The sequence below is a fragment of the Lissotriton helveticus genome, chromosome 1_1 (assembly GCF_964261635.1).
Source record: "Lissotriton helveticus chromosome 1_1, aLisHel1.1, whole genome shotgun sequence".
Lineage (NCBI taxonomy): Eukaryota > Metazoa > Chordata > Amphibia > Caudata > Salamandridae > Lissotriton > Lissotriton helveticus.
In genome coordinates this window covers 1831868899-1831896323 of record NC_136057.1, presented here as the reverse complement: position 1 = coordinate 1831896323, position 27425 = coordinate 1831868899, and the positions used below count along the sequence as shown (strand labels likewise).

General features: G+C 44.8%; 1 protein-coding gene across 1 annotated transcript in view; it reads right to left on the bottom strand.

Annotated features, from left to right (window-relative positions):
* LOC144753452 (cytochrome P450 2D17-like) overlaps positions 1-27425 on the bottom strand; it is a 441302-nt gene that overhangs the window by 220981 nt on the left and 192896 nt on the right. Inside the window, exon 4 of the mRNA XM_078641141.1 lies at positions 18198-18358. Within this exon, the coding sequence (XP_078497267.1) occupies positions 18198-18358 (161 nt within the window). The remainder of the gene's footprint in view (positions 1-18197; positions 18359-27425) is intronic.

The following is a 27425-nucleotide window of genomic DNA, read 5'->3' as shown; positions in this document are numbered from 1 at the left end:
ATCTTAAGTAACACCATCGGGAGAGTGGCAAACAGAAACAGCATTCTAGGGAGCACCACCATCTTCATAATCGAGATTGGGCCCAGGAGCGAAAGCGGGAGCCTACACCAGGCATCCACGTCATCTTCCAGTTTGCTGAAAGCCACCCCATAGTTTTCCCTGAACAATGTCTCAGGGTCAGTGTGGAGCCGTACCCCCAAATATCTGATCGAATCGGTAGTCCACTGCAGCGGGAACTCCATGTCAAATTCCTGAGTTACCGGAGTGAGGGGGAAGGCCAATGACTTCGTCCAATTCACCTTCAGACCAGAAAGGGCTCCAAAGTGCACCACCTCTCTAAGCATCGAAGATAAATTATTTTCTGTGTCGCGGACATAAAGCAAGGTGTCGTCAGCATACATAGAGACTACAATCCAGCACGCGGGGAAGCCTATGCCCTCGTTGCGGTGGTGTTCCCGAAGTGCACACGCCAGCGGCTCTGCCACTAGGGCATACAATAGAGGGGACACGGAGCACCCATGCCAAGTCCCCCTGCAGATGGGAAAGGAGTCCGTGACCAGATCACCAAGCCGTATCCTGGCCCTCGGATTGTTGTACAAGGACCCTATCATTTGCAGGAATGGCGATCCCAGTCCCATCCTGGTTAAAACTTGGCGCATAAAAGGCCACTCCACCAAATCAAAAGCTTTTTCCATGTCAAGGAACACGGCTATTGCCTTCGTGTCTTGCTTCACGTGTTGCATAGTGCCGAGCACCGTGTGGATATTATATGTTAGATTTTTACACGGGATGAAACCCGCCTGTTCCGGCACGACCAGTAGTGGAGCTAGGAGCGCAAGGCGGTTTGCTAAAATCTTGGCAACATTTTTTGTGTCGACATTCAGTAGGGAGAGGGGCCTATACGAGCTGCACTCATCGAGCACCTTACCCGGCTTAAGAATAGTCACCATGAGCGCCTCTCTCATTGATTGCGATATGCAACCCTCAACACAAATATCATCAAACAGCGCCGACAGATGAGGGAGCAATTGGTCCTGGAAAGCCTTATAAAAGCCCACGTGAGCCCATCCGCTCCAGGAGCACTACCCGACTGCATACACGCCAGAGCATCCACAATTTCATCTTTCTCAATAGGGAGCATCAGGAATTCCCTGTGCGTGTTGGTAAGCAGAGGTAGCTCTATATGCTCCAGGTAATCAAGAGTTTCATCGCGGAGATCTCTGCTCTTGGATGAGTACAGATCTGTGTAGTAGCTTCTAAACCTCTGTGCAATGCCCTCATCGGTCCTTATCTCTGTTACGTGTGACCTCCCCCTCCTCCCCCTCAATACCCTCGCTAGGACTGTGCCAAGTCTCTCCCCCTCACCGTACACGCGAGCCGTTGCTTACTTTCCCATATGTTGAACCTCCCTGTCTGCCTCCTCATGATATTCAGTCAGCAAAGACTTATTCTCTTCCTCCACTACTTTGTCTTGGGTTCTCTGTTGTTGCTCCTCTAACCGAGCTAACTGCCGCTCCAATTCCGCCAGTCTTTGCCTAATGGACCTGAGGACCCCTGAGTGCTTAGTCATAGCGATGCCCCTTATGTAGACCTTAAATGCCTTCCACACTGTTTTAAAGCTGTCCACTGACCCTATGTTTGTCTCAAAAAATACTTCTATAGCCTCCGCTAGTTCCCCTCTGAACAGCGGGTCGAGGAGCGAGTAGGGTGGGAATCGCCACGTCAACTGCTGAATCGTTTTCTTAGGGGAATCCAGCACCAACAGCAGTGGCGAGTGGTCGGAAAGGGTGCGCGGAAGGACACTGCAATCAAGTATCAGCCCAAGTATAGAGGTGGACGCCAGCCAATAATCTATTCGGGTATGTATGTCATTATATGGCCGAGTAGTGTGTGTATTCCCCCTTCGCTGCATGCCGCATCCTCCACACATCCTCTAAGCCTAAGATAGAGATCACACTGTGTAACGTTTGTGCAGCTGTGGTGGGCCTATGCACTAGGCCTGCGGATCTATCCAGCGCCGGGTCTAACACTAAGTTAAAATCCCCACCCCACAGGAACTGGGCTGTACCGTAGTCGCGAGCTATCGTTGCCAATGAAAGATAAAATTCCGGGGAATCATAGTTTGGGCCATACACATTAACCACAACTAAGTCCCGCCCTAGTCCTTTACATCGCGATATAACAAAACGGCCTACAGGGTCTACTCTCAAGGGGTCCAGCGTGAGTTTCGATTTGGGGTTAACCCAGGTCATCACACCCCTGGCATGAGTCGTGAAGCCCGCCGTGGCAATGTTCCCCTCCAAACCTCTACTCTGCAGCATCCTGCTCGTTGATGGCAGGTGAGTCTCCTGTAGGAGTGCCAAGTCTACCTGATGTCGCTTCAAGTAGCTTAGTATGTTTCACAAATTCCGGTAGTCATTAAGACCCCGAACGTTCAATGTGAGCGCCCTTATCGTGTCAGTAGGTCTAGGGTTCCCAGGTTCAGCCATGGTCGCCATTGCTGTCTAATCTGAACTTCGTGCGTGTATGCTCACTGAGTGATACTACGTTCTGCTGTATGTTCAAGAACCGCAACAATCCCCCCCAACATCCAACTCAATGACCCGATGACCTCCACCCCCCACCCACAGCAGACCGCCCCCAACCTGGCTTTGCAGAAACCCTCGCTACCCACCCCCCGTCCAACTCCCCAAACTGAGTGACCCTCTGAGAGTCAGTAGAGTGCATAGCAGAAGGGGGCCAAGGTTGCCACACAACCCGTTATTAGTGTCTACACAAAGCACTTAACGCCCTCCTCCGAAAACTCGCTGAGGCTTATCTCATGCATCAACAAGGGTGAAAGTACACAAGCCCACTGCAGAACAGAAAAGCCCCGCAAGGACCCTCAGTATTTGGAGACTCCCCCCCCTCCCTTATCTAGTATACCGTCCAGCATGCTCAGACCGGCCCTGCGTGCCTCCAAGGCGATTTTGCACAAATGACCGACAACGCGCATAAATACAGCAACTTCTCAGTTCGCTCCCCTAGAGTCTTCCGTCCACGCCCCCAGACCCTCTTACCAGCTCCCCACCTCCGAGCATCAGGGATCTACACCAACATTACGAATGACCCCCAGACTCAATCTTCATCACATACAGTGCCCCACACCCCAGCAGTCACCATGAAGCTAAAAAGTAGAAAAATCATTCTTGCTCATCCAACTGGCTGTTCTCTCCTCGCCATCCGAAGGTCTGTTAGCGTCTTTGCGATGTCCCCTCGCCAATCCTTTCAACGCCTGCTGCAGGGCCCTTGGATATGTAAATAGGTGGGATTGCCACTGCCTATTGACTCGAAGTTTTGCGGGGTACAGCATAGCATAGTCTAGGCCCAAATCACGAAGCGGACTTTTAAACAGGGCAAAGTGTTTGCAGGCTTCCTGCACTCTGGCCATGAAATCCAGGTAAAGCAAAATCTCCTAGCCCTCGTACTGTAGCGACTTTTTTTACCGAGCAAGTCGTAGCGCTGCGTCTCTGTCGCTATAATTAAGTAACTTGGCAATATTGGGACGCGGCGGCGCTCCAGGGCGCGGAGACGGGCCTAGCGAGCGGTGCACCCGCTCCACAACAAACATTGGTGAGAAAACTCCTTCCCCAAGGAGAGTCACCAGTGGCTTTTCAACAAACAGCTCCATGTTGCCCGTCTGGGTTGTTTCTGGAAGTCCCGTGATGCGCAGGTTGCAGCGCCGAGAATGGGCTTCCAAATCCTCCTTTTTTATCTTGCAAGGCCTGCATCAGACAGCACTCCAGGCCGCGGCTGCGAGGCCTACCAAGCCGCCAGTCCGCCGCGGCCGATATCGTCGGGGTTCCGGCCTCAACTAGCGATCCCCAGACACCCGCTGCTAGCTCCGGCCGTCCGCTATCACGGGAGGCGTATCAGCGGAGGGAATTCAGCTATGTGATGCAGAATAATGCAGGATATTACAAGCAACGAGTCGGAGCTCAAGGCTCAAGCGGCCATCTTGGTCGCTGGCAAGTTCCGCCCCCTAAATTGGTTTTTAGGTCAAGGTCACCCATAAGATTTTTAGAAGCGTCTAGTAACGTTTGGAGACCATTAGCAGTTCTTGACATTAGCACTGTGTCATCTGTGAACAACAGGATAGGGATCCAGTGGTTTCCTACGTACATCCTTACCAATATTGGCCATGTAACTGTCCCATTTGTTAATATACATATTAAATACACAGAGTGCTAAAACAGAGCTGTGTCTAACCCCTCCCCATACCGTTCCCAAAGAATTCAAACAGAGCTGCATGAGGAAATTAAAAGAAATGCAGTTAGAATAGACATATATGATTCAGAAATGTATAGAATAACATATGTAGTAAACTGGGTTCTGCAAATTCAGTTTATCTAGATGTTTTCCTTTCAATCACCTGGTTTTGGGACATTTACTGTGGGAGAGTCTCACTACCCAAGTCTCACTCACAGTAATTGCATAGTAATGGGACTGAGCTTGTTTACCACCAGAGAACGCTGTGGCGGAACTAAGATAAGGAGCATTCAGCTGGTTACACATGAACATGTGTGCACACCTGTGTGCGCTTTTATGGGGCGGTGTGTTTTGAGACTACCATTGTGCACAGTCCAGAAACTGTACACAGGTAGCCTAGTGCAGAGGGGACTGTACAGGAAAGGTGCTGGCCTGGGTTTGCCTTTTAGTACTAGTGGGAACCCACAGATAGGTCAGTAGAGTTTACTGGAAAGGCTGTATTGCTTCACTGTATTATACACATAGGTGAACTCTGCCCTAAAGTGCAGGTTTGCTCCACTTAGACCTGCACAGGCTAGCAAGGTGTCAAACTCGGGTGAGGCATTCATTCTGTCTTTGAATATGTGGGTCCCAATAGCATATGTATACATCTTATGGGTCATCAAGAATTGTTATATTTCTCTGGCTCATCTCATAATCAGATTCTAGGATTTTGGTCCTCCTACTGGGTCAAGTTAATTACTCTGCTACACAGCAAAAACAACAAAGGCGTCTCCACACAAAGGGAGCTATTTTCAGTGATTGACTAAGAGCCTGAGAAGGAAGGGGTGGGAAGGAAAACATGCATCTGATAATTAGCTGGTCACATTGCACCTGGACTGGGGCAGCCTATGCCCACTGAACAAAGGAGGAAGCCCAGATATCTGAATTCAATACAGGAGGCGATGTCCTTTGAAGTTTTGTTAAGAAGGTTAGATGGCAGTGATGTGATATCACCTAGGTATGGATCTGAGGCCCTCAGAGTAGCGCTTTTCAGGGAAAACTTGACAGCTCAATATTGGATTGTCCCAGAATGCTGTGCAGGACAGTTGGGTTATCGGTGGAGGGATGATGTGGCATCCTAGGATTGGCCAGCAGTGCCTGGTATCCAGAACTTTCCACACACACTTCTAAACCCCTGCACAAGGGAGATACAGTGAGCAAGACCCTGAATGGTGAAGATACCAGTATTATTGATAGCTAGAATGATAAGCTGTCTGAGGCCCCTGATCGACTAAGACCTTTGCCTACAACTGACTTCAAGACTAGATGAGTTTCTCCAGGGTCAATGGAACTGGCACCCATATGAGAACTAGTTGGGGGAAGACTTAGATTCTATTGCCCAACAGGTGCCCTGCAAGAGAACACGGGGCCTTGTGGAGAGCAAAGAAGAGAAGGCTGGCAGAGGGAGCCAGTGAAACCACCTCTGTGCAGGCTGTGACCATTTACAGACCAGGAGGCTTGCTCACAATGCCTCTGGTGGTTAGAGCTCGCTACTAGGAGCAAAAGGAGCCCAAGGTCAATAAATATCTGCCCAACAAGGATAGAGTTTAGCACCTTGTAAAATGGCCCATTTTAACATGTCTAAAAGCCACACAGTCTAACGAGCGAGTGGTGCGCCATCGCAACTTTTTCCATTACCTCAGAGGATGGCAAAGTCCCCAAGGGACCACACACCCTATATTCGTATTTTTACATAGATAATAGGTATGTGTAGGGCGCATTCTCCAGATGCTCCTTCGGCCCGGGCACCCCATCCTTGAGGCCTAAAGCAAGAAAAGGCCTGATGACAGGAGAGGGTGGTCGCAGCAGCATCGGGTCTCAGGACCTCTTCCAGAGACCTAGCCCGCGCCCATGATTGGGAAGAGTAGGGGAGACCCAACCGCATGCATTACTGTGCCCATCGTGGGAGCTTCAGGAGTAGTGCCAGATCCGCTGCGCCGCACTCATGGTGGACGCAAGAGCGGGGAGCCAGCGGGGCAGCCAGAAGGGAGCTCTAGAGCTGCCCACACCACCTTACCTGCACCTGGGTGCTCAGCGGACGTGTACACTCAGGAATAAAGAAATAAAAACCCTATAAGAACATGAGGAGCGCAAGGCTGCACAATAAATCGTAACATTGGGGGAACAGCTGCCAAAAGATGAACTGCTCTGTGACAGAGCATTACATAGTGCCCCACGAGTGGCTTGATTTGCATATCTTTTGGACCTTGTGGGGCGCCAAAGAGGGCCAGCGGCACCACCAATTACTTGCATCAGTTTGTGGGGTGCTGCAGGGAGTGCAGCAGCCCCAATAGGTGTTTATAAAATTCCAACTTTAAGTCTTAGGCCACATGAAAAGTATGACCCTGGGAGAAAATGTTATTTATTTCAAAGCATTCAGGAGCTTCAGATTATAAAAGATTCCTAGTTGTAGGTTCTATGGTTGTATTTTACATGGCCTGATGATGGGAAACAGAAGACTCAAACACATGTTTAATGTTGTTTTGAATACCAAGCTTTGACAACTTTGTTGATGAACAGTGCAATGCTTGTGGATAATGAATGCCTTTAAGTATAAATACTGAATCCATTGGTTTTAATGGTGAATCTCCAGATGTTATTATTGTCTTTAATAATGTGGTGACCCGGTGACAAAGCCAATAGGCTAGTCTTATATACTGATGCCGTGACCCCTCTATAAAGCCAATACGCGGCTTTATTTGAAATGACACCCTCTTAAATTCTGATGGTGCATCTGGTAAAGGTGTGCGTGTTATGATTATGGGGAAAGGACCCACTGTGGGTCACTTGTGATGTATATATCTGAAAACTTATGCGCAGTATTTAGTAGTGTGTGAAATAAATGTGCTTTTCCTTTTTTAAAGAAAAATCACTGACTGGGAAATCATTTATTAAGTGTTGTTATTTTGTGCCAACTCTAGCCCACACCACCTCTAATGAGTAGGCCCTTGACTGCTCTACTTTGCTACCATGAGACAATCAAGTACTACAATGGGGCACTTGGTCCCCAGTAAGGAGGTAATTGAGGACCTATTACTTGTGCAGGACTCACATCCTGCACAACTAATACCCCAATTTCTTACTACACAGTTGACATAAATCGTCAGTTTATTACTCATCTAGTAACAGTCACACTTTGAGATATGATGCTAAGTGACAACATATCAAACATATATGGAACAGCAAATACAACTACAATTACAGACAAAGAGTGCTGCTGTTGGCCCTCCGCCTGCACAGTTTGGAATTAGATAATGACACTGAAGTGATATAAACAGAAGCTTTGAAACAAGAATATAAAACCTTCACCAGATCACTGAATGTCCAACTAACTCCTTACCGTTCTTAGGTCTCAGCAAAAATGCTGCATTCTAGCAGTTCAACTGACCATTAGGATTCCAGCACAGCTATAATACTTCGCTCCCAACCAAATCCAGAACCTCGTTATGTCAATCTAAAGTTCAAGGGTACCCAAATACCTTTAGAAAAGCAAGCAAGTCGGATCACTGTTGATTACCTTTGTCGTAAAAAAATGACAAAGCTAGAATTTATGCAAAAACTATTTATCTAATATCGTTTAGAGAGAAAGGCCTATAGAAGACAACAATTAAAAAACAGCTTGATCACAGCATCTTTGCTGATTTTTTAATTCTGCCAAACCCCATATAACTTCATACCAAGCACATAGTACTCATCATACATTCAATCTAGGCCAAGTGTATTTCTTCTCCCAAGTTTCTTAGTGGTCCATAACACCTTTCACTGCATCTACCAAAAGTGGCATCCCCACTAAGAGTTTGGTTGGCATGGTGTTTGTTTAGTTATCTAGATCTGCTATTAAATGACTTAGAGCGGAGGTTTACACATGGCTGGACTAATATACTAATAAGCCAGTAATACAAGTGTCCTTCAACGTCATTTTACCAGATATATCTTTCAATTAAATTAACCTATACCTCATCAAGACGTTGAGAGCCATATTTGAGAGATAGGAGACCCCTGGGTATATTGGGAACAGAGTTGCTAGGAGAAATGCTGTGTTGCAGAGAGGAGGATGTCCTCACCATGCCAAAAGCCGCTCAGAGGAGTTGCTTTTGCACTGCCGCCCAATCAGAGAGGCCGCTCATGGACGTTGCCTTCATTCAGGAGCCCGGCTGCAGCCTTGCTAGAGAAAAGGGCAGAGGAAGGAGGGCCCTCTGTACCACACAGACTTACGGACACTTAAGAAAGCTTAGAGAGCAGCCACAATAACAGGAGGATGAACTAAACAGGGGGACACAGAGAACCCCAGGGAATAACAGAGCTGAACCAAGGAGCGGCCCGACAAGATACTAGGCATGGAGCAGAGTACTCAAATCAGGAGCCAGGGGTAAGGAGAAGAGCTGAAGGTGAGCCATGCACGGTAGGGGCAGTGGCAGAGGGTTGAGCATGGTGGCGGGCGGAGGTGGGTAGCCACGAGCCAGTGTGGCTTGTGCACCCCAGAGCTCCCCCACTTCCCTCACTATCTTTTCTACTCCTGAACCACCTGTTCTTTTGTACTTTTGCAGCCCCACCCCACAGCAGTATGTGCATGAAGGAGGAGAATATTACTATTGAACTACAAGATTTATACACTATCAATTTCTGAGTTACTTGGGGGTCCAACAAAAGCAGGACTTGTTTATAAGCGAAAGGAAACGGGGATTCAAGTCAATACAACCGGTATGCAGGGGGGAGGGGGGATCAGGTCCACTTACCTTGGTGAAGCAAGATGCGGCAAACCAGAGCTAGGACTAAGCTTCAAAAGACTGGGAGTGCCCATACTGGCCCACAATGGCAAAGGCTCGCTAAAAAATATTGGAAAAGCACATCTACTCTGTCAACCAGTGCGAATAGGAAAGCAAAAGCCTACTTGCAAAGGAGAAAGCTGCATCCCAGTGAAGGAGACCTAGACGTTATAGATGGCTAGATGCCCCAAAATACTGAAAATACTAAAGTCACCAGAGCCATTTCTCCAGTGGAAGACACATCCCCCAACACTATCAGAGACCCGATCTGGCCTACCATTAAATCCTCCATTCTTCTGAATCCCAATAAAAGCAATGGGGACTTGTTAGGGTGCAGACCTGATGCTGAGGAGCATGTATGGGATGACACGGTTGAGTCAATACAAACACCTTAAGGAAGGTACAAGGTTAAATTCCAGGCCTGATTTGACAGCCAAGCGGGCCAGGAGGCAAATTAAGGCAGAAACACTGGTCTATTATAAAGTTAAGGACAACAAAATGACAGGTTTTAACATTAATTGTGCACTTAAACAGTGTTTGATAAAAGAGGAAGTACACTGCGAAAACATACATTTCATCCACTGGCTAAAGACTACCTCAGATTCCGAGAAGGTGGAGACCCCAGAGTGATCAGGCTCCTCAAGCTAAAAGCCAAGTGAGATTATGGAGGGATTTAACAACATGGTAGAAAGAGACATCTATAATGAGAAAGAAAAAGGTGGAAGAACTTGCCATATGCAGTCCAACTGAGAAAGAAGCTGGCAAAGAGGCAATGGAGAATCCTATGACAGCCCATATGGATAAAGAAATTCCACATTAGGAAAGAACTTAGCATCTCAAGTCTCCAACATGACAAATGGAGCCTCACAGCCCGATACTTCAATAGAGTTGTAAGGCGACACCCCTGCAGCATCAAGCATCCTTAGATCTGACAGCAGCCACTGTAAACTCTATGACATTGCTTTTAACCTTTGTAGTTGATACTATGAATATACAGTCACTCAAAACAGATGTCCAAATGGAAATTATCTCGAGAATAGTAACACAACTGGTAACCCACTTGGAATTCGCTGCTTTTGCAGCAATATCATTGAACCAAGCATTTACAATGCAACGGTCGTGCCTTTGCAAAAGTTAGAGCTATTAGCATTTTAAATGACAACATTTTTATTTATGTGTTTGTTTTGAAAACAAATAAATAAATGGCATTGTCATTTACAATGCCAATAGCTTAATCTCTCACAAATGCGCGACCTATTGCATTTCCAATGCAATAGGTCGCGTAGTTACGCGAGTTTAAGCTATTGACATTGCAAATAACAACTTTTTTTATTTATGTTTAAAAAATACACACACACACACACACACAGCCATACACACACAGAGCAACACACACAGCCACACACACACACACACACACAGAGCCACACACACATACACTGAGCCACACACACAGAGCTAAAAAAGTTTCCAGAAATGAGTAGTTTAAGCAATTCTGTTTGTAATTAGGTTGCTTTTTAGTTTTGCTTTTATTAGTGTTTTTTAAAGCCCATGTACATAACATGCATATGTGTGCATCTATGTATATGTAAGTATGCATTAATATTGGTATTGATATATATATATATATATATATATATACACATATATATATGCATATATATATATAAGCAGTGTCGGAATCACTGTATTCCGCGCTGGGCTTGATGCACCGTCATTTTTGCCCCCGCCGAACGGATCCCTGGATGAGATGGTTGTGCAGTCAGGGGGCTCGAGGAGACGAAATATTCCAGCAGGCAGCGCAGGACATCGGCAGAGGGTTTCACAGAATCCTGAAGCTCGCGCAACCACTGGGCCGCCCAATCCTGACTTACAACTGCATTCTGGGACTTGCAGTCATTTCGATACTCCGGGAACTGTCACAGGTGATACAAATCACAGATAGGGGCGGAGCGAACTTTTACTATTTCAGTTGGGACAAGACACACCTATGTGATTACACCTCTCTTTCCTGTTCCACTCTGGGCGCTGACGAGGCCACTGGGCCGAAATGCATACGCCCGCTGCTGCAGAATCTTGGAATAAAGAATCTCTGCTTTGCTCCCCTACTGCGGCCTCTGCCTTTCATTTTCGGAGGGGTTCTGGTCATTTATACAACGCTGGCCAGCGGCGTTCTACAGAGGCCCCTGCACACAAGATGGCGTGGTCTATACTGGCGTTGATGTTTCATCAGAAATACTTCCAATTTCAAGTGATTGAAAAGACCTAAGCCCACCTCTTCATTCAGGTGGAAAAAGAAGCGGTGTTGGAATCACTGTATTCCGCGCTGGGCTTGATGCACCGTCATTTTTGCCCCCGCCGAACGGATCCCTGGATGAGATGGTTGTGCAGTCAGGGGGCTCGAGGAGACGAAATATTCCAGCAGGCAGCGCAGGACATCGGCAGAGGGTTTCACAGAATCCTAAAGCTCGCGCAAACACTGGGCCGCCCGATCCAGACTTACAACTGCATTCTGGGACTTGCAGTCATTTCGATACTCCAGGAACTGTCACAGGTGATACAAATCACAGATAGGGGCGGAGCGAACTTTTACTATTTCAGTTGGGACAAGACACACCTATGTGATTACACCTCCATTTCCTGTTCCACTCTGGGCGCTGACGAGGCCACTGGGCCAAAATGCATACGCCCGCTGCTGCAGAATCTTGTAATAAAGAATCTCCGCTTTGCTCCCCTACTGCGGCCTCTGCCTTTCATTTTCGGAGGGGTTCTGGACATTTATACAACGTGGCCAGCGGCGTTCTACAGAGGCCCCTGCACACAAAATGGCGTGGTCTATACTGGCGTTGATGTTTCGTTAGAAATACTTCCAATTTCAAGTGATTGAAAAGACCTAAGCCCACCTCTTCATTCAGGTGGGAAAAGAAGCGGTGTCGGAATCACTGTATTCCGCGCTGGGCTTGATGCACCGTCATTTTTGCCCCCGCCGAACGGATCCCTGGATGAGATGGTTGTGCAGTCAGGGGGCTCGAGGAGACGAAATATTCCAGCAGGCAGCGCAGGACATCGGCAGAGGGTTTCACAGAATCCTAAAGCTCGCGCAACCACTGGGCCGCCCGATCCTGACTTACAACTGCATTCTGGGACTTGCAGTCATTTCGATACTCCAGGAACTGTCACAGGTGATACAAATCACAGATTGGGGAGGAGCGAACTTTTACTATTTCAGTTGGGACAAGACACACCTATGTGATTACACCTCCCTTTCCTGTTCCACTCTGGGCGCTGACGAGGCCACTGGGCCGAAATGCATACGGCCGCTGCTGCAGAATCTTGGAATAAAGAATCTCCGCTTTGCTCCTCTACTGCGGCCTCTGCCTTTCATTTTCGGAGGGGTTCTGGACATATATATATATATATACAAACATATATAAAAAAAAATATATATATATATATATATACATATATATATATATATATATGCATGTTATGTTCATGAAAGTTTGAAAAACACTAATAAAGCTAAAGGTAAAAAGCCACCTTATTACAAACAGAATTGCGTTATGTGTAATAAAGATGAGACCTATGGCATTTTGTTTACTAGTGCCTTTAGGCAAAGAGTAAAGGTTTGGAGTAAGGTTAGGCTGTTTGTGCAGATTGAGTAGTAGAGAGTGAGTAGTACATAGTGAGTAGAGAGTGAGTACTAGAGAGTTAGTAGTGTGATTAGTAGAGTGAGTAGTAGAGAATGAGCAGTAGGGAGTAGCAGAGAGTAGTAGTAGGGAGTAGTCGTTAGTAGAGAGTGAGTAGTAGACTAATAGAGAGTAGAGTTGTAGAGAGTAGAGAAGTAGTGAGTTGTAGGCAGTAATTGAGAGTGAGTGGTATAAAGTATAGAGTAATAGAGAGTAGTATGGAGTTAGTAGGATATAGTGTGTAGGAGATAGCTATTAGACACTGCTGCAGGAGCACACTCAGCACTTACATAGGGACAGACACCACTGTAGGCCACAAACACCCACCGCGCAGGGTTGCCTGGCAACGAGGGACTCGTCAAGAAGCGGAGCTGTGTTGAGGAAGGGAAGCGCTGTGAGGAAAAGCGCTGTTTGGGCCCCTTGATCACTGCCACGGGCACCGAAACGCGCTCTGTGGTACAATATCACCGCCGCCGGCCTGGTGTCTCTGTGAGCGTTGAGTTTAGTTTAAAAGTTTAATGAGCACTCACATCAACCCGGGGGCATTGCCGCGCAATCCGGAAAAAGCAAGCTAGCCTAAAGGGGGAAAAACGAAAAATGCTCCAAGTTTAAAATAAGTAAGCTTTCAACTGTTTCCTAAAACCGCTAGTTGTTGTACTTAGTCCCAGTGGAAGTTGGTTCCAGTACTTTGGTGCCAGGTACGAGAATGCTTTGCCTCCCGTCCTGACCAAGGGCGAGATACCGTGTGGGGCTGCCTAGCAACAAAGGGCTCATCACCTGAGGCAGGCCCGCCGCGTACTGGAAGGGAGAAACGTCCCCTAGCAACAAAAGGGAAGTCAGCACTGGTGGTATCCCGCCCAGCAATGCGTCGTTATGGGCTGAAGGAGAGGAAGACTCGTTCCCCTCAGAGGAGCACCATAAGAGGAGAAGGGGCCCCCGACGGATGTTCTCCCCATGCGCCTGCCAGCAAGAAGCCGACTCAGCAGGTAAAACGCTTCCCGCCGCACTGCTCTGCGTCGCGTCTGGCTGGGAGTGGGTTGGGAGCCGGCGGGATAGCCCAAGTTACTTTACCCGGGGCTGGGGGGCTCCCCTACACTTCTTGAGTTCAGAGCTTGGGTAGCCGCAAGCGTATTGGGATATATTGCAGACCTCAAAGCCTGCCTCACAGTGGAAGCAGCGCTCCAAAATATTGATACTAGCTAGAGATAATGCGCAGGAGTGGGTAAGTTGGTGGACCGGGCCATTACAGGTTGCGCTTGTGCCCCAGAGCTGCCTGGTTCCCACTGACTGGAAGGCAACGAGCCGCTGTCAGTACGAGAGGGAGAAGAGGAGCAGGGTCCCGAGCTTCACTGGAAACGTCTGCAGTCCGTGATTGGCTGAGGGAGCCGCGTCGTCAGGTAATGAAAACAAACAGAGCGGTCCGCAGGGGGAGGGGATCTTTAGTGCCTCCATATCCTTTTCCTCTATCGCCTCCCACTCACTGGTCCCTCCGCGAACCCTCTAAACTTCTCTGGCACACCCCGCGTGCCGCTTCTTCTCCTTCCTTGTGCTGTGACACTTTCCAGCCTCTCCCTCACCCCATCATTGTCCCCACGGGTTGAACCGACATCAACGTTTTGCAGCGCCAGTCTGTGGCTCACAGTATTAAAACACAAAGAGCCAACATCGTGCCACAAATTCTGTAATGCAGGGGATAATACGCCTCAAATAGTTTCTTTTCTTGGATTAACCTCTGTCATCTACTACGCCAGAGTGCAACCAACACCACGTGGGATGCTCGAGGGAGGGGGATTTCACTTCCTGCTGACGTAAAAGGTTCCTTATCTTCTTTACGGGGCCATCTGTTGGACCCATAAAGAAGATTAGAAACCTTTTACGCCAGCAGTAAGTCAAGTGAGCCAGTCTGAAAAGGACAGGGCTTACAGAGAAAGAAGAACGTCACTAGGACCTCTTCTCCAATGGCTGGCCACCGTTTAGGACGCCAGCTAATGGAAAAGAGGGGCAGGGCTTAACCTCGTTAGTGAACAATCCTCTATCTCATTAAATCTCACCAGCTCGACTGCGCATGTGCGCAGTCTTTCGCAGGCCGAGACCTAAAAACGTGGGCGCTACCAAGCATCTTAAATTCCATGATAATGTGATGGATGCATATCAAAACGGATTTAAGGCTTCAGCAAGAGATAAGATTTAGCACCTTCAACAGAAAATTTGAATTTTCAAAACATCGCCAGTGCACTGGAGATCAAAGCAATACATTGCTCAACCATAAACAACCAAAGGAGGCTACAAGCCCTAAACCCAACAGGAAGAGGAAAGATCCACAAATATCTACCCATATCAACCAACAACCGATGAATTAAGGGATACATTAAACAGCGACAAAGCAAAAAGCTAACCTCCAGATCATTCAGAGTCGCTGAGGAGGGTTTTAGACAATAATATAGATGAGAATGTGAGAGCTAAGAGCAACAGAAGCCCAGGAAAGCTTTCAAGGAAGAAAAAAAAATGGACTCAAAAAAACTTTTAAAAAAAGATAAGAGCAAAAATTGTGTCAATCTTTCACATTTCTACCCAAATAAATCACAGACGGACCAATGACCTGATTCATACACCGGGAAGAAATCTGAAATCTCAGAACAAGTTAGTTCACACCTATCCTACAAAACAATGTTAGAAGGGCAAATTGCCCATTGACTACTCTTAACTCTATACTAATCTAGGTGGAGTGGACAAACAAGGCTTGTCAAAGAGAACTAAGATTCATGATGGTGGAAGAACCTAAGATGGTTAATAAGAGTCCGTAAAGAGCAATTGAAGAATATAAGAATGGAAATAAGAACGCGGAAGTGCTACAAGTAGTAGTGAAATGCATTTCAATCAATACACAACCAACTCTGAGATCAAGTGTGGAAATACAATGTGATCTCGTACAAGTGGGTGAGGATTCAAAGTTGGGATTTTCAGATAGAGCTTATCTGCCCGCACCAAATGTTCAGTACACTGCCCAATGTCTCCTTTAATGCCTTGAGCCAGCACTTTCGGCTATTGGTGCACACTTTGTAAGAATACATTAAAGACCATGTACTAGCAGGAAGTGAAAGTTATGATGAAGATGCTTGAATTCCAATGCTCCACCAATGTACTCAATGCTGACTACTTGTGGCGTCTTGGGTTTGTGGTTTGGAACACTCTAGGCTGAAGGTGGAAGGAACTGTGGACTTTGGAACACTGGCACAAGCAGTCAGTCAAAATGCTTTATTCGTTCAGTTCATGACCATAAAAGTGCAGAAAATTCTCATAGCATAGTCCCAAGACTAAATAATTAGCATAGTCCCGAAACTAAATAATATTGATTATAATACACAAATGGAGCTTTTAAAAGCGACCTATAGCAATCATAAAAGGAGCTTTAAACCAAATATATATCTAGAACATTTTCAGTGTGAATGACAATCAAAGGTTACAATTAAAAAGCTATATGTATCTAATATCCAGCTACAAGTTGTTTATATTTTGAGCGCCACTTGCATAATTCACACTTTTAAAGCAGATAAGATCTAATTTAAAACCCCAAAACATAAAGTAGGTAATTTAAACATTGTAAAAAAGCTACCCTTCTTGATGTTTTCTAAAATTAATTGCACGTAAAATGGGACATAAAAAGCGAGATCTGAAAGTGCTATACAACGTGCAAAGAAGAATAAAGTGCTTTGATCATTGAGTGGACACTCCATCACATTGGCAACATGGCAAGATAGAAAACAAGGTGCCTGTGTGTAGGAAGTAAACCAAAAAGTGGAGCGTACATCATCTCAAGGGAGTAAGGTAAAATCTTAATTCTAGTTTCTCAATCCAGGAAAGGTAAGGTTCCATGCCCGAAGTAGTTGACAGAGCAACATATTGGGCAATGGAAACCATATCGAGAGACTTTATAATTCTCTCTTTCTCTTTATATACATAAAACCTGGATTTTACCACCTCCTTCTCATGTCTATCAATAATGCATGGGGTGTCAAAAAATCGACTTAGACTTAGATCACCAAGGGAGTTCTTGACATATGATAGCCAAGGGATGGCTGACATGTTGCTTAAATTAAGACAGTCCCCTATTACCTTGAGTGAAAAACCCATCCCAGGAGCATGCCATATTTTGATCCAAAGTCAAATGGGTGCCAAACGTACACCATTCTCAAGATAGCCTATGCCCAGTTCTTGGCGTAAAATCAAGCTTGGGGTTGTTTTAGTAAGAGCCAAAAGCCTGGACAGGAACTTATTTTTGGCTACCTGAAAAGGACCGAAGCATGCATATCCTCACAACCCTGCCCCATTAAAAGGTTTGTGGCCTAGCTTTTTGGCAAAACTAAAACTCGCATCCCCGGAAGACGCAATCTTATCTTTGGGCAACTGACCGGTTCCAAGTCAGATTTGCATCCAACAAAATCCACAAATAGTTAAAACTAGAGATTTTGGATATAAGGAACCCCGCAATATAAAAACATTTATAGCTAGTATTTCTTGGGCGACAAGTCAAAATAAACGACTTCTAAATTGATCTGTAAATTTAGGCCCATCATAAAATTATTAAAACCATCTAAAAGAGCATGAAGCCCACTTGCAGTACGAGCAATATGAACCGCGTCGTCCGCGTAGAGAATTACTGGGACAAGTATTTTCCCTGCAGATGGTACTGTGTGTATTGAAACATTGGATCTTCAGTGGTAAAAGTTGATCCAGTTAGGCAGCAGCTCACTTCTCCCATCATAAAGCTACTCTTACCGTACAAATTACTTCGAATGTCTTTGTACAATTACTTTACCAGGAATTAGCCACAGGTTAAAAGGCGATATATGGAGATTCTTTTCTGATTATTGTAGAATTCAGTTCTATCAGAAGTTAGACCAATAGTGAAACCACGTGCATTTAATTGTACTATCTTCACCAGAGGCTTTGAGATAGCTGCAATGTGTGATAGTAACATATAGGAAAATATAATTAAAAAATTAGATTAGAAGAGCATGGTTGGACTTGAGAAGAGTACTAAGTGTGGTCCTCCTTGCTCTAATCTCTGAGGTACCCCACCACACCCTCAAGTGTGAGCTGAGACAAGGTTACAGAAGATATGTAATCACTGTGTATCACAGCAATTTCTACAGGCAATCATTGCCATTAAAGTGGTCCTAGAATTACATTCATTCGGAACACTGTAAAAAATATCTAATTGAGCAGTACTCTTGCTGGCCAAGTAATATAGAAGGCCTTCTGTCAAAAGTAGAGTTGCTGTCTGATGGATAAAGGCAGAAACATTGAAAGCAAAGAAAGCAGACAAGGGTTCCCTCTTGCATTCCAGTGCCTAAGAATCATTTTGAAGTCATGACAATTGTTTGGTATTTTTATAATTTGTTACCCCAGACAATCAAATGACAGCACTGCCTGGCCGATGTGCCTGTACTACCTGAGGGAGGAGTCCCTGCCCAGTCTCCAAACTCTCATCCAAGACGTGCAGCATCCTTTGGAACTTTTCATCATCATACTCAAAGCGAACCCCAAAGACGATGGAGCATATTACATTACTCACTGCATTGTTTATAAGAAAATGTGGGTCAAAGGGGCAACCTGAGGAGAAAGAAACAAGAGATGAGAAAACTTTTTTTTTTCATATTGTAAGTACGCTCTTCAACAGAACACCTCCAAATTTTTTCATATGTCATTAGAGAAGCTTGGTTGATTTGAAGAGTGGCAGCTGATACAACTTTCAATCTGGTGGAGCATATTCACAACTATAGTATTGTTCAGTGTGAGAGAAGCAAGTGAACCTACTACTGGCCCAATGTGCTTGATGGCCAAGGACATGGTTAATGCTGGTGAAAGGTGAATAATGTTATGTTTCAAAAGAGGAGTGCAGGGATAAGCACGATAAGGGTGAGAGAAGGTGGGACAGTAATTGGTGAGGTGACTAAAGTGCCCTTACCCAGTCCCATTTCCGCCCTTCACAGTGACAGGTTGTGCACATGACCAGACAACTTCTACAGCAGGAAGGTGAATTCTGGACTTTGGATATTGTGTCCAAGTGATAGCCTGGTCTACCAGGCAAGCAGCAAGTGAAGGAAGGGTAGTTGTGACTGTGGGGCTGTTGGGGTGAAGAAAATACGAGAGGAGTTTGGAACAAAACATAATCCCAATGGCAGTAAGGCCCTTTCAAAGTTAGATTTGCTTCATTGTGGTTCAGTGTCGCGGTGACCGTACTGGACAGGGAAGTGGGCAGATTGGGAATGCTGTTTGTAGGAATGAGAGTAATGGTGAAACAGGGAACGGAAGCAGAAATGTAGAGCCCGATTTAGTATTTGCCAGCACCCCTGCTACTTTCTTGTTATCTTTTTATTTGCCGCTCTTCTTTCCTTATTTTCTCTCTCTTTAATCACAATATCACCACACCATTACCATGACCATTTAGACGTGAAGTTCATTGCACAGTAACCATAAAAAACGATCTTCACCTTTGTCACATAGCACTTGGTGGTGGCAATGTGTGATCTCTTGAATATTGAATTATATAATTCTCATTAAATCTTTTTCAGCCTTGAGAAAGCCCTGGTCCAGATGACCATGGAAGGGCGAATCACGTGAAAGACCTAAATGGAACCCAGTAACATTTAGAACAAATAATGAGAACTCAAAAATAAAAGCATAATAAAGAAAACCACCACCTGACTTTCTGAAGCAATTTTTTTGTTTTCCTACTGAACAAGGAGGTGAGGCCCTCACATACCCCCAACCACCAGCCTGTGGCTGTCGAGAACACGCCGAAAAGCAGGCAGCCACAACATGTGTCCCCAAGCACAACCCTAATGGGCTAAAATGCCCTGGGGCCCTGTTTGGGGACCCATTCCCTGTCTTTCTGCAGACCTTTTCAGGACAGGGGCCCACCATGAAAAGGCTGGCGGAAAGGCAGGTTGTAATGGCCACAGTGGTGCCGATGCTGGCACCACTGCCATTTACCCACGCTATCCATGCTGCTGTGAGAGCTCATCTCTTGGCGGTGGAAGTGGTCTTGGGGTGGTCTCACCACCCGCATCATAATCCGGCAGTCTGACTGCATGGTATGCAGGCGGTCAGACCCAAGATCGCCAACATCTAAATGAGACCCTTAGTAAGTTGTGTTGGCAGGAGGCACACAAAAGCTTAGCAGTTAAAAGGTGGTAAATAAGATGTGGGATGAACAGATGAGGGATGGTGTGGCAAAAGTGATAAGGGTCTGGATAGGCAAAGGTCTTGTTTGCAGGAGCAATCCCATTTAAGTTAGCTGAGACAGCCGTTTCTGGTCTGTCGCTTAGAAGTGCCGAGTCCAGATCAGGAGGAACGTAGAGTAGACACTGGAGTCCTGGATGAGGTAAAGCAGTGCAGTGACAATTAAAGGTGCACAGAGCTGGGATTTATTATATAATAGGTGGTAAGGAGGCTGTATGTAAATCTGTAGAAAATAACACAGAAGAAACATATTGTGGAAACATTTTCTGCACAAATAAGTTTCCTCAATTTTTCCCAGCGTAACAAACTCATCCTGCTGGACACCCATCATGTCCAAAAAATTCAATACACTGTATTTTTCTAATTGGATACATTCTATTTTTTACCACCCTCTCTACCCTTGCCCTGTCTGCTCTATTTCCCTTCTTCCTCTTTTTGCATTTTTCCTATATCCTCCTGGGTTCTCCCCCTTCTACAATTAATTAGTCAGCTCACTTGCATATCGAATACAGACCTCATAAATGGGACAACTAAATGCTGTTTCAATGATTTATCCAAATAGATGGGGTTTTAAAGCCTTCCCTCAGGCAGGGTATTTTACCAAGCATTTGCAACCACAGCATAAAACACCTACATCCAGCTTTTTTTGTAGTTTTTTTTCCGACGGTTAGAAGGTATTTCCCTGTGCATCAAAGATGCTTTGGTGGGTAAGGTGTAGGAAAACTTTGCTTCAGGTATAATAGGATGCCACTGAGCAATGTTTATCTGGGACCGTCATGGTCTTGAAGTGTAGTGTAGTTCCTCTATTCCCAAAAGGCTCTGCGCATTGGAATAATATATCCTATAGACGTAGGAATATATTAGACTTAATTGTGAGTGCCAGCTAGCTCAGAGGTCCCTAGAAACTTTCTCGAACACACAAGAAGGGATTAGTTTCTGACAACCGCGTAAACATGACAACTTTGTTTCTCCAAGAATAAACGTATCTTCAGAGTCGTGGAAACAATAGATCGATATTTTACTAAGTAGTCAATCGTCAATCTAAGTCAATCGTGCATGCTTCGTTTCATCAGAGGTGCAGAGAAATAGAGAGACGGGCGTTTTCAATAAAATAATTTATTGAACAGTCTTCTTTCTCATGCAAGTAAAGTGAACTGCTACAATCGTAATACTGGCTACAAAGTATAATGCGTACAGCAAAAAGAGTATTATAAAATAATACTGTAAAAGCATTGTATGGTTTCTAAACCATAGATAAATACATACATAAATAACAAAGGCTAAAAGTACTCAATTGGTGCTTCTAAAATACGCCTACCCCGATGTACCTAACCTAAGTCCAGTACGAGGGAAGAAGTAAGTGTGGTGTAGCATAGGTTTAGTTTATTTGCCAAAAATCTATCCAAGATTTCTCTTTAGGGTCTAATCAGCTCTGTACCTTGGTTTTAGAATGAAGGAGGTCTGGTATCTCTGTCTCGGGACTCAATTTTCCAACACCCCGCAAGGGGAGCTTGGAAACACTGGAGCTGGATTCTCGAAGAGAGAAAGGACAGCTTCTTGGTCAGTGCATCAGCTGGAGGGTCGGCTTCGGCTTCCTTCGGCACTTGCTGTAGCGAGCTGTGTCGGGCAAGTAGATAGTTGAGATGCTCCGAACCACCGTGTGTTTGCTAGAGGAAGTGTAAGGTATATTTATACCTTGAAGGTACCTTGAAGGTGCCTAGTTTGACGTAAAGTCAGGCATAATAACGTCATCAAAGAACCCCAAGGGAATGGTAGTGCTTTGAAACCTCCATGAATTCTTGGACAAATCAATATTCAAGCAAGGGGATTGTTGTGGCTTTTTGGAACAGGTGAAAGTAGCCATGCCTGTATTTGGGCAGCAGGGGCTATGTCTAAATATGGTTATGATTTCTATGCCTATATAAGGCCAATGTGAATTGTACCTATATAAGGGCATGAATCCGTAAATTTCGATCGGATCCTAAAACGCCATACAACATAAGTGTAGGCAAAAGCTGACAGGGAGTGATGTGCCGTTTCCTCAAGGAGGAAGAAATATGAGTAGAATTCAGGAAACTGAAGCTAGCCCATATTCCGTTTCTCCGATAATACTCCCTCAACTATATTTTTTCTTTTCCCTGATCATCTACTCATGGTCATCCGTGTACCTCTACCAATAGCCAGCCCTATATATCCACCCCTTTCTATTCAGTTGTTTCTCTGCCTACTGCTTGTAGTCTTGCACCTCCCTCCCTATCCCCATGCTTATATCATTGTACCTCTACCAGAACCAAACCCCTAGTATATCCACCCCTACCTATTCCGTTGTTTCTCTACCTACTGCCTGTAGCCTAGTAACTCCTAACACCATGCTTATATCCTTGTACTTTTACCGTTACAATACCCAATTACATCTACCCATACCCATACCCTTGTTTTTCTGCCTGACTGTAGCTTTGTATCTCCACCTCTGGCTATACCGTACTACCACTATGTGTACCTTTGTACCTCTACAACTGCAAATACCCCAGTACTTCTACTCTTATAACCTTGTATGTCCTCCCTATACCGCTAACACTTCAATTGTTTCTCTACCCACTGCTTGCATCATTTTACCTTTATCCCAGAACAATACTAAATTTCCTCTACTTATACCCCTGTACCCCCACAGCTGCCTTTACACTAGAACTTCTATCCCACTAATATATTTGTACCTCAAATCCTACCACCTCGACCCACCTAGACCCAACCTAGTACCTTAATCCCAGCCTATAGTCTTTTACTCCTAGCTATACCCTGCACCTCCACCTCTGCCTATACCTCTGCCTATCCCCTAGTAGCTCAAGTATTACATATACTTTAATACCTACACTTCTACCTTAGTTTATTTTATCTATGCCTGTATCCTTGAATCTCTAGCCCTAATAATACCCTACTGCTTAAATTCGATTTGTAGGCACAGATCTAGGAAATTTGCTAAGATCAGGCCTACAAAAGAAAATTACATCTCACATCTTTAGAAAGGAATGTGAAAACAAGTTCTTTCCAGAAGACTTGCTAGATACCTCAGGACCAAACCACCTGTCACGGGTTGCTGGGGAGTCGGGACTCGTCCGACAGCGGTGTTGACATACTACCGCTTGCTACACAGGGCATGAACGGTCCCTTTTACTCCTTCCATGCTCATGACGAGCTCAGCTCGTCATGCTGCACAGTGCTCGTCTGCTTATGACGAGCTGAGCTCGTCATGACCACACCCGTTTTTATTGCTGTCCAGCACAGCAGGGGAAAGTCTCTAGCAGCGATGTGGTTAAGAAAAGCCAAGAAGGACCAGAAGAGGTGTGCCCAGAGACGACGTCAACAGGACAAACCACCCTATCATGGGGAGAGCCGGAGGTTAAGGCGGAAGACGCCGAATACGCAGCGGCGTTTGCGGGGATTCCAGCGTGGAGAGCGGAGAGCTTGCTGAGGACGCCGGAGAAGACGGAGGAGAGCAGCCGTCCCGTGGAAAGGTCCGCCGAAGAGCCCGAGAAGGTGCCGACCGACCCAGAGACTTCAAGATCCCCGATACACCACGCGACTTCCCGCCACACTCCAGGAGAAGGAGGGTGGCTGGCACAGGAAGTCCCCAGCAGTCTGTGTCACACGCAGAAGTTTAAATTGGGTTTCGGAAGGTTCGTCCGATTACGGGGAAGGAATGCCAACTGGGCGTGTGGTTACTGCATTACATGGTAAGCGAGTCTTTTGCTAGCGGCATGTACAGCATCCTTTTGGCACGTTGCGAGCCATTGTATGTTTAGCTGTTTTTTTCGTTCTTTCTTGTGGGCACTCGTTTCTTTTCGGCACTCGCTCTTATATTCACTCTCGGTGATTGATAGGGTGATTTCATATCACCCATGTTTTTGCGTGACTTGAACACTACGTTTGCCACAGTGGCACAGTTGCATCTTGATTTGTACATTGCTACACACAGAATTGTGTTTTGGGCCTAACCACGCTCTGTAATTTCGTTTTGAAATAATGTTGGATAATTGCTTGACATTTATGTTATTACGTTTACAATTTGAATATCAGAAACATTTGCAATACTTCTATATTTTTACAGCATTCCCCTGATGGAGGTGCTTCGCACAGAAATGCATTGGGATTTGTGAATCTTGAAACGTTGTCTTGAAGCTTTGGGAAATTAATTCTCTACAAAGAAAATAAATCAAGCTACAGTGTATGGAACTGTTAAAATGAATGCAACATTTTAATTGTGTACTGTTTGAGTTTTAGTCCATATGCATTACTATGTTGTTTTTCTACTGATGGGTTCTACAAACAGTTTTTGATTCTAAGAGCATCACACTGTATTTGTCTGTTATATGTGTTTATGAAAAAACTGTCATAGATACACTGGCAGATATACAATTAAAAAAATGTTTGTAAAAAACCTCACACCTTACAGGGTCGGTGAAAAGTGCATCCTCAAGCTCAGACAGTTGATGTTTGAAATTGTTGAAATTTGAAAAAGGAGTGCAGGTTACACACATCCCTGTATTTGAATGTTTTAATGTTGCCATATGGATATGTAGTATATGGGAATAACATTTATGAATAAAAAGTAAGGGGTTGGGTTTGTGAAAAATGGTTTGGCTGAATTTTGGGACATGTAAGCATGGTGTGATGAAGACCTCCCTTTGCCGGACCAATTACATTTCTTATTTTCCTGATATTGAAACATTAATGGGTGGAACATGCAGAACGAAAGGTATAATTAAGATAGCATTAGTTAGTTAGAGAGAGCACGGAGCTGAGGAGAGATGCTGATGAAGACTTGCTGAATGCTGGGGAGAAAAGCTGATGCTGTAAGATGCTGATGAAGAACTGATTACAGAACCTGAAGTAGAAATTTCTATCCTAATTTAATTAGGTTAGATCTGAAGATTGCAGAAGAATCTCGAGGAGGAAGAGAGTGTCTGAGAGGGTTGTGGCACAACCGTCAGTATCTTAGAGAGGGTAACTATCCTGTCCTGATTCCTGTCCTGAATTCTTTGTCCCCTGAATCTATCTCAGGGGACCCCCATCAGCCCTTTGGCCAGGGGGTTGGTTTTCCACACCAAATTTGGCAAATCATTTTTCTGCTATTTGTTGAAGTTTTTGAATCTTTTCACTCTGTCTTCTCCCTTTCCGGCATCAACTATTGCGTGAGTCAGAGATAAATGCATAGTGTTTTATTAATTTGAATTTTCTCTCCTCTGAATGATGGTGACTGCACTGTACTGAGATTGTTCACATGCAACAAAAATTTAGATGAAGTTTAGAAAACTTCTCGAGTCTGTGGTGTTTTACTTAAAGTATAGAAAGTGAGTTTTATGTTAATTATCACTATCAACTAATTTCAACTAATGGTCCATCGACCAGAGGAAAGAACTTGTTGATCTGCGAAGGGTTAGTTGAAAATTAAACAGAGGTTTTGAATAAACGAATACTTAGCAGTTTGTGAAATTATATAAAACTTGAAACCCCCAGCGGTTTAACCACTGTGTGTTTTATGGGCCCAGGTGAGTATCTGGTAGTGGAGTATCTGTTGTTGAACCGCAGGATCAGTGGCTCCACCTCTAATCATAGATGGCAGCTCACATTCCTCCTTGTAAACACCAGCTCAGTTGGAGTGAATTACCAAGTTCTACGTCCTATCAGAAGGCCTTTTCTGAAACAGGGGCTCTACAATCCTGGATGATGCTACTTAATGAGGATCTCTAGACCGCTCAAGCTACAAATCCTACACACGCCTGTGGGCAGGAAATTGCTTTTGTTTCCTTTGCTTTGCCCTATTTTTCCACCTGTTATTTTTAAGTCTTGCCTAGAGATAGCTTCAGCTGTTGTTGATGAAAATCTATTGACTACAATACAATAGACAAAGTGGTCTTTGGGTCAGCTCTTTAGTCACGGCTAGATGGCTCTCGTGCCTACCTCAGTTCCCTGCTCCTTTTTTTTGTCCTCATTAGCCTAGGTCAGCGCAGAGGCATAGATAATAGTCTCTCGCTTGTTTGACCTAAGTTGGATCTCTCTATGCCTTGCTTCTTCATACTCCGACCATAGGTAGCCTTATTCAACGACCAGACCCTCTTGTCTGCCACCACCGCAATAACCAAGCAATGAATGGTATAGAGGCCTAATCATCGGACAGTTATTAATTAAGAATTTTTAATACCATTTATCCAGTTTTCGAGGGGAACCCAAAACTCATTTCGCCTGCTCATTAGCACTCTGTCCAATGCAAGTATATATTTAATTGAGGATAACCACTCGGTTTTACTAGGGGGTATAGCATTAATCCATTTTTTACAAATTTCCCTGCGAGCCAACAGTATTAATTAAAAAGTTAGTTTTTTAACATATAGAGTAAAAACATTGTGATTCTCTGGTAACCCAAAAAATACAAGAGAGATGCTTACCTGGAGCTGTACTCCAATGATTGTGCACAGTGTATTACTTACATCCCTCCAAAAAGGTAAAACACCTTTACAACGCAACTTTCATTCCGCATACCTTCACTCCGCATACCATTACAACAAAAGTACCATTACTCCGCAATACTATTATAATGCATGCCATTACATCTTATGTGCTTTTACCACTCATGCTTTTACAACAAAATTCGTTGTAAAAGCATGAATGGTAAAAGCATATGTTTTTAATATTTAAGTTTAAGGTAAGTATATGGTTTTAGTTTGGGGGTGTTGGGGTATATGTTTTAAGGGTTCAGGGGTATTTTAAGGGTGGGTTTGGGTTATGGGGTACAGGGGTATTTTAAGGGTTCAGGGATAGGTTTGGGGTTTTGGGTAAAGGAGTATTTTTAGGGTTCAGAGCTAGGTTTGGGTTTTGAGTTAAAGGGATTATTTTTAGGGTTAAGGGATAGATTTAGTTTTTGGGGTACAGGGGTATTTTTAGGGTTCAGGGCTAGGTTTGCATTTTGGGGTACATGGGTATTTTTAGGGTTCAGGGCTAGGTTTGGGTTTTGGGGTACAGGGGTATTTTTAGGGTTCAGGGCTAGGTTTGGGTTTTGTGGTACAGGGGTATTTTTTAGGGTCAGGATAAGTTAGTGCTTAAGGGTGCTGGGGTATTTTAAGGAGTAAGGGTGGGTTATTGTTATGGGGTGCAAGTGAATTTAAAGGGACTAGGGTGGGATTCATTTTTAGGGTGTAAAGGGTAATTAATACATAAAAAAAGACATATATATAAAAATATATATATATGTAACATTAATATATATACATAAAAATAGTACAATCTAAAAGAAAAAATGTTTTATTTAATATATATATATATTTTGGAGTGCCCTTGCTTACTGAAATATGTTGGCAGCACGAAGAATGCTGTCCACTTACGAGTTCTCCAGCACCTTCGTGCCATCAGTCATGGGGATAACACCTACCCGGTGGCCCGG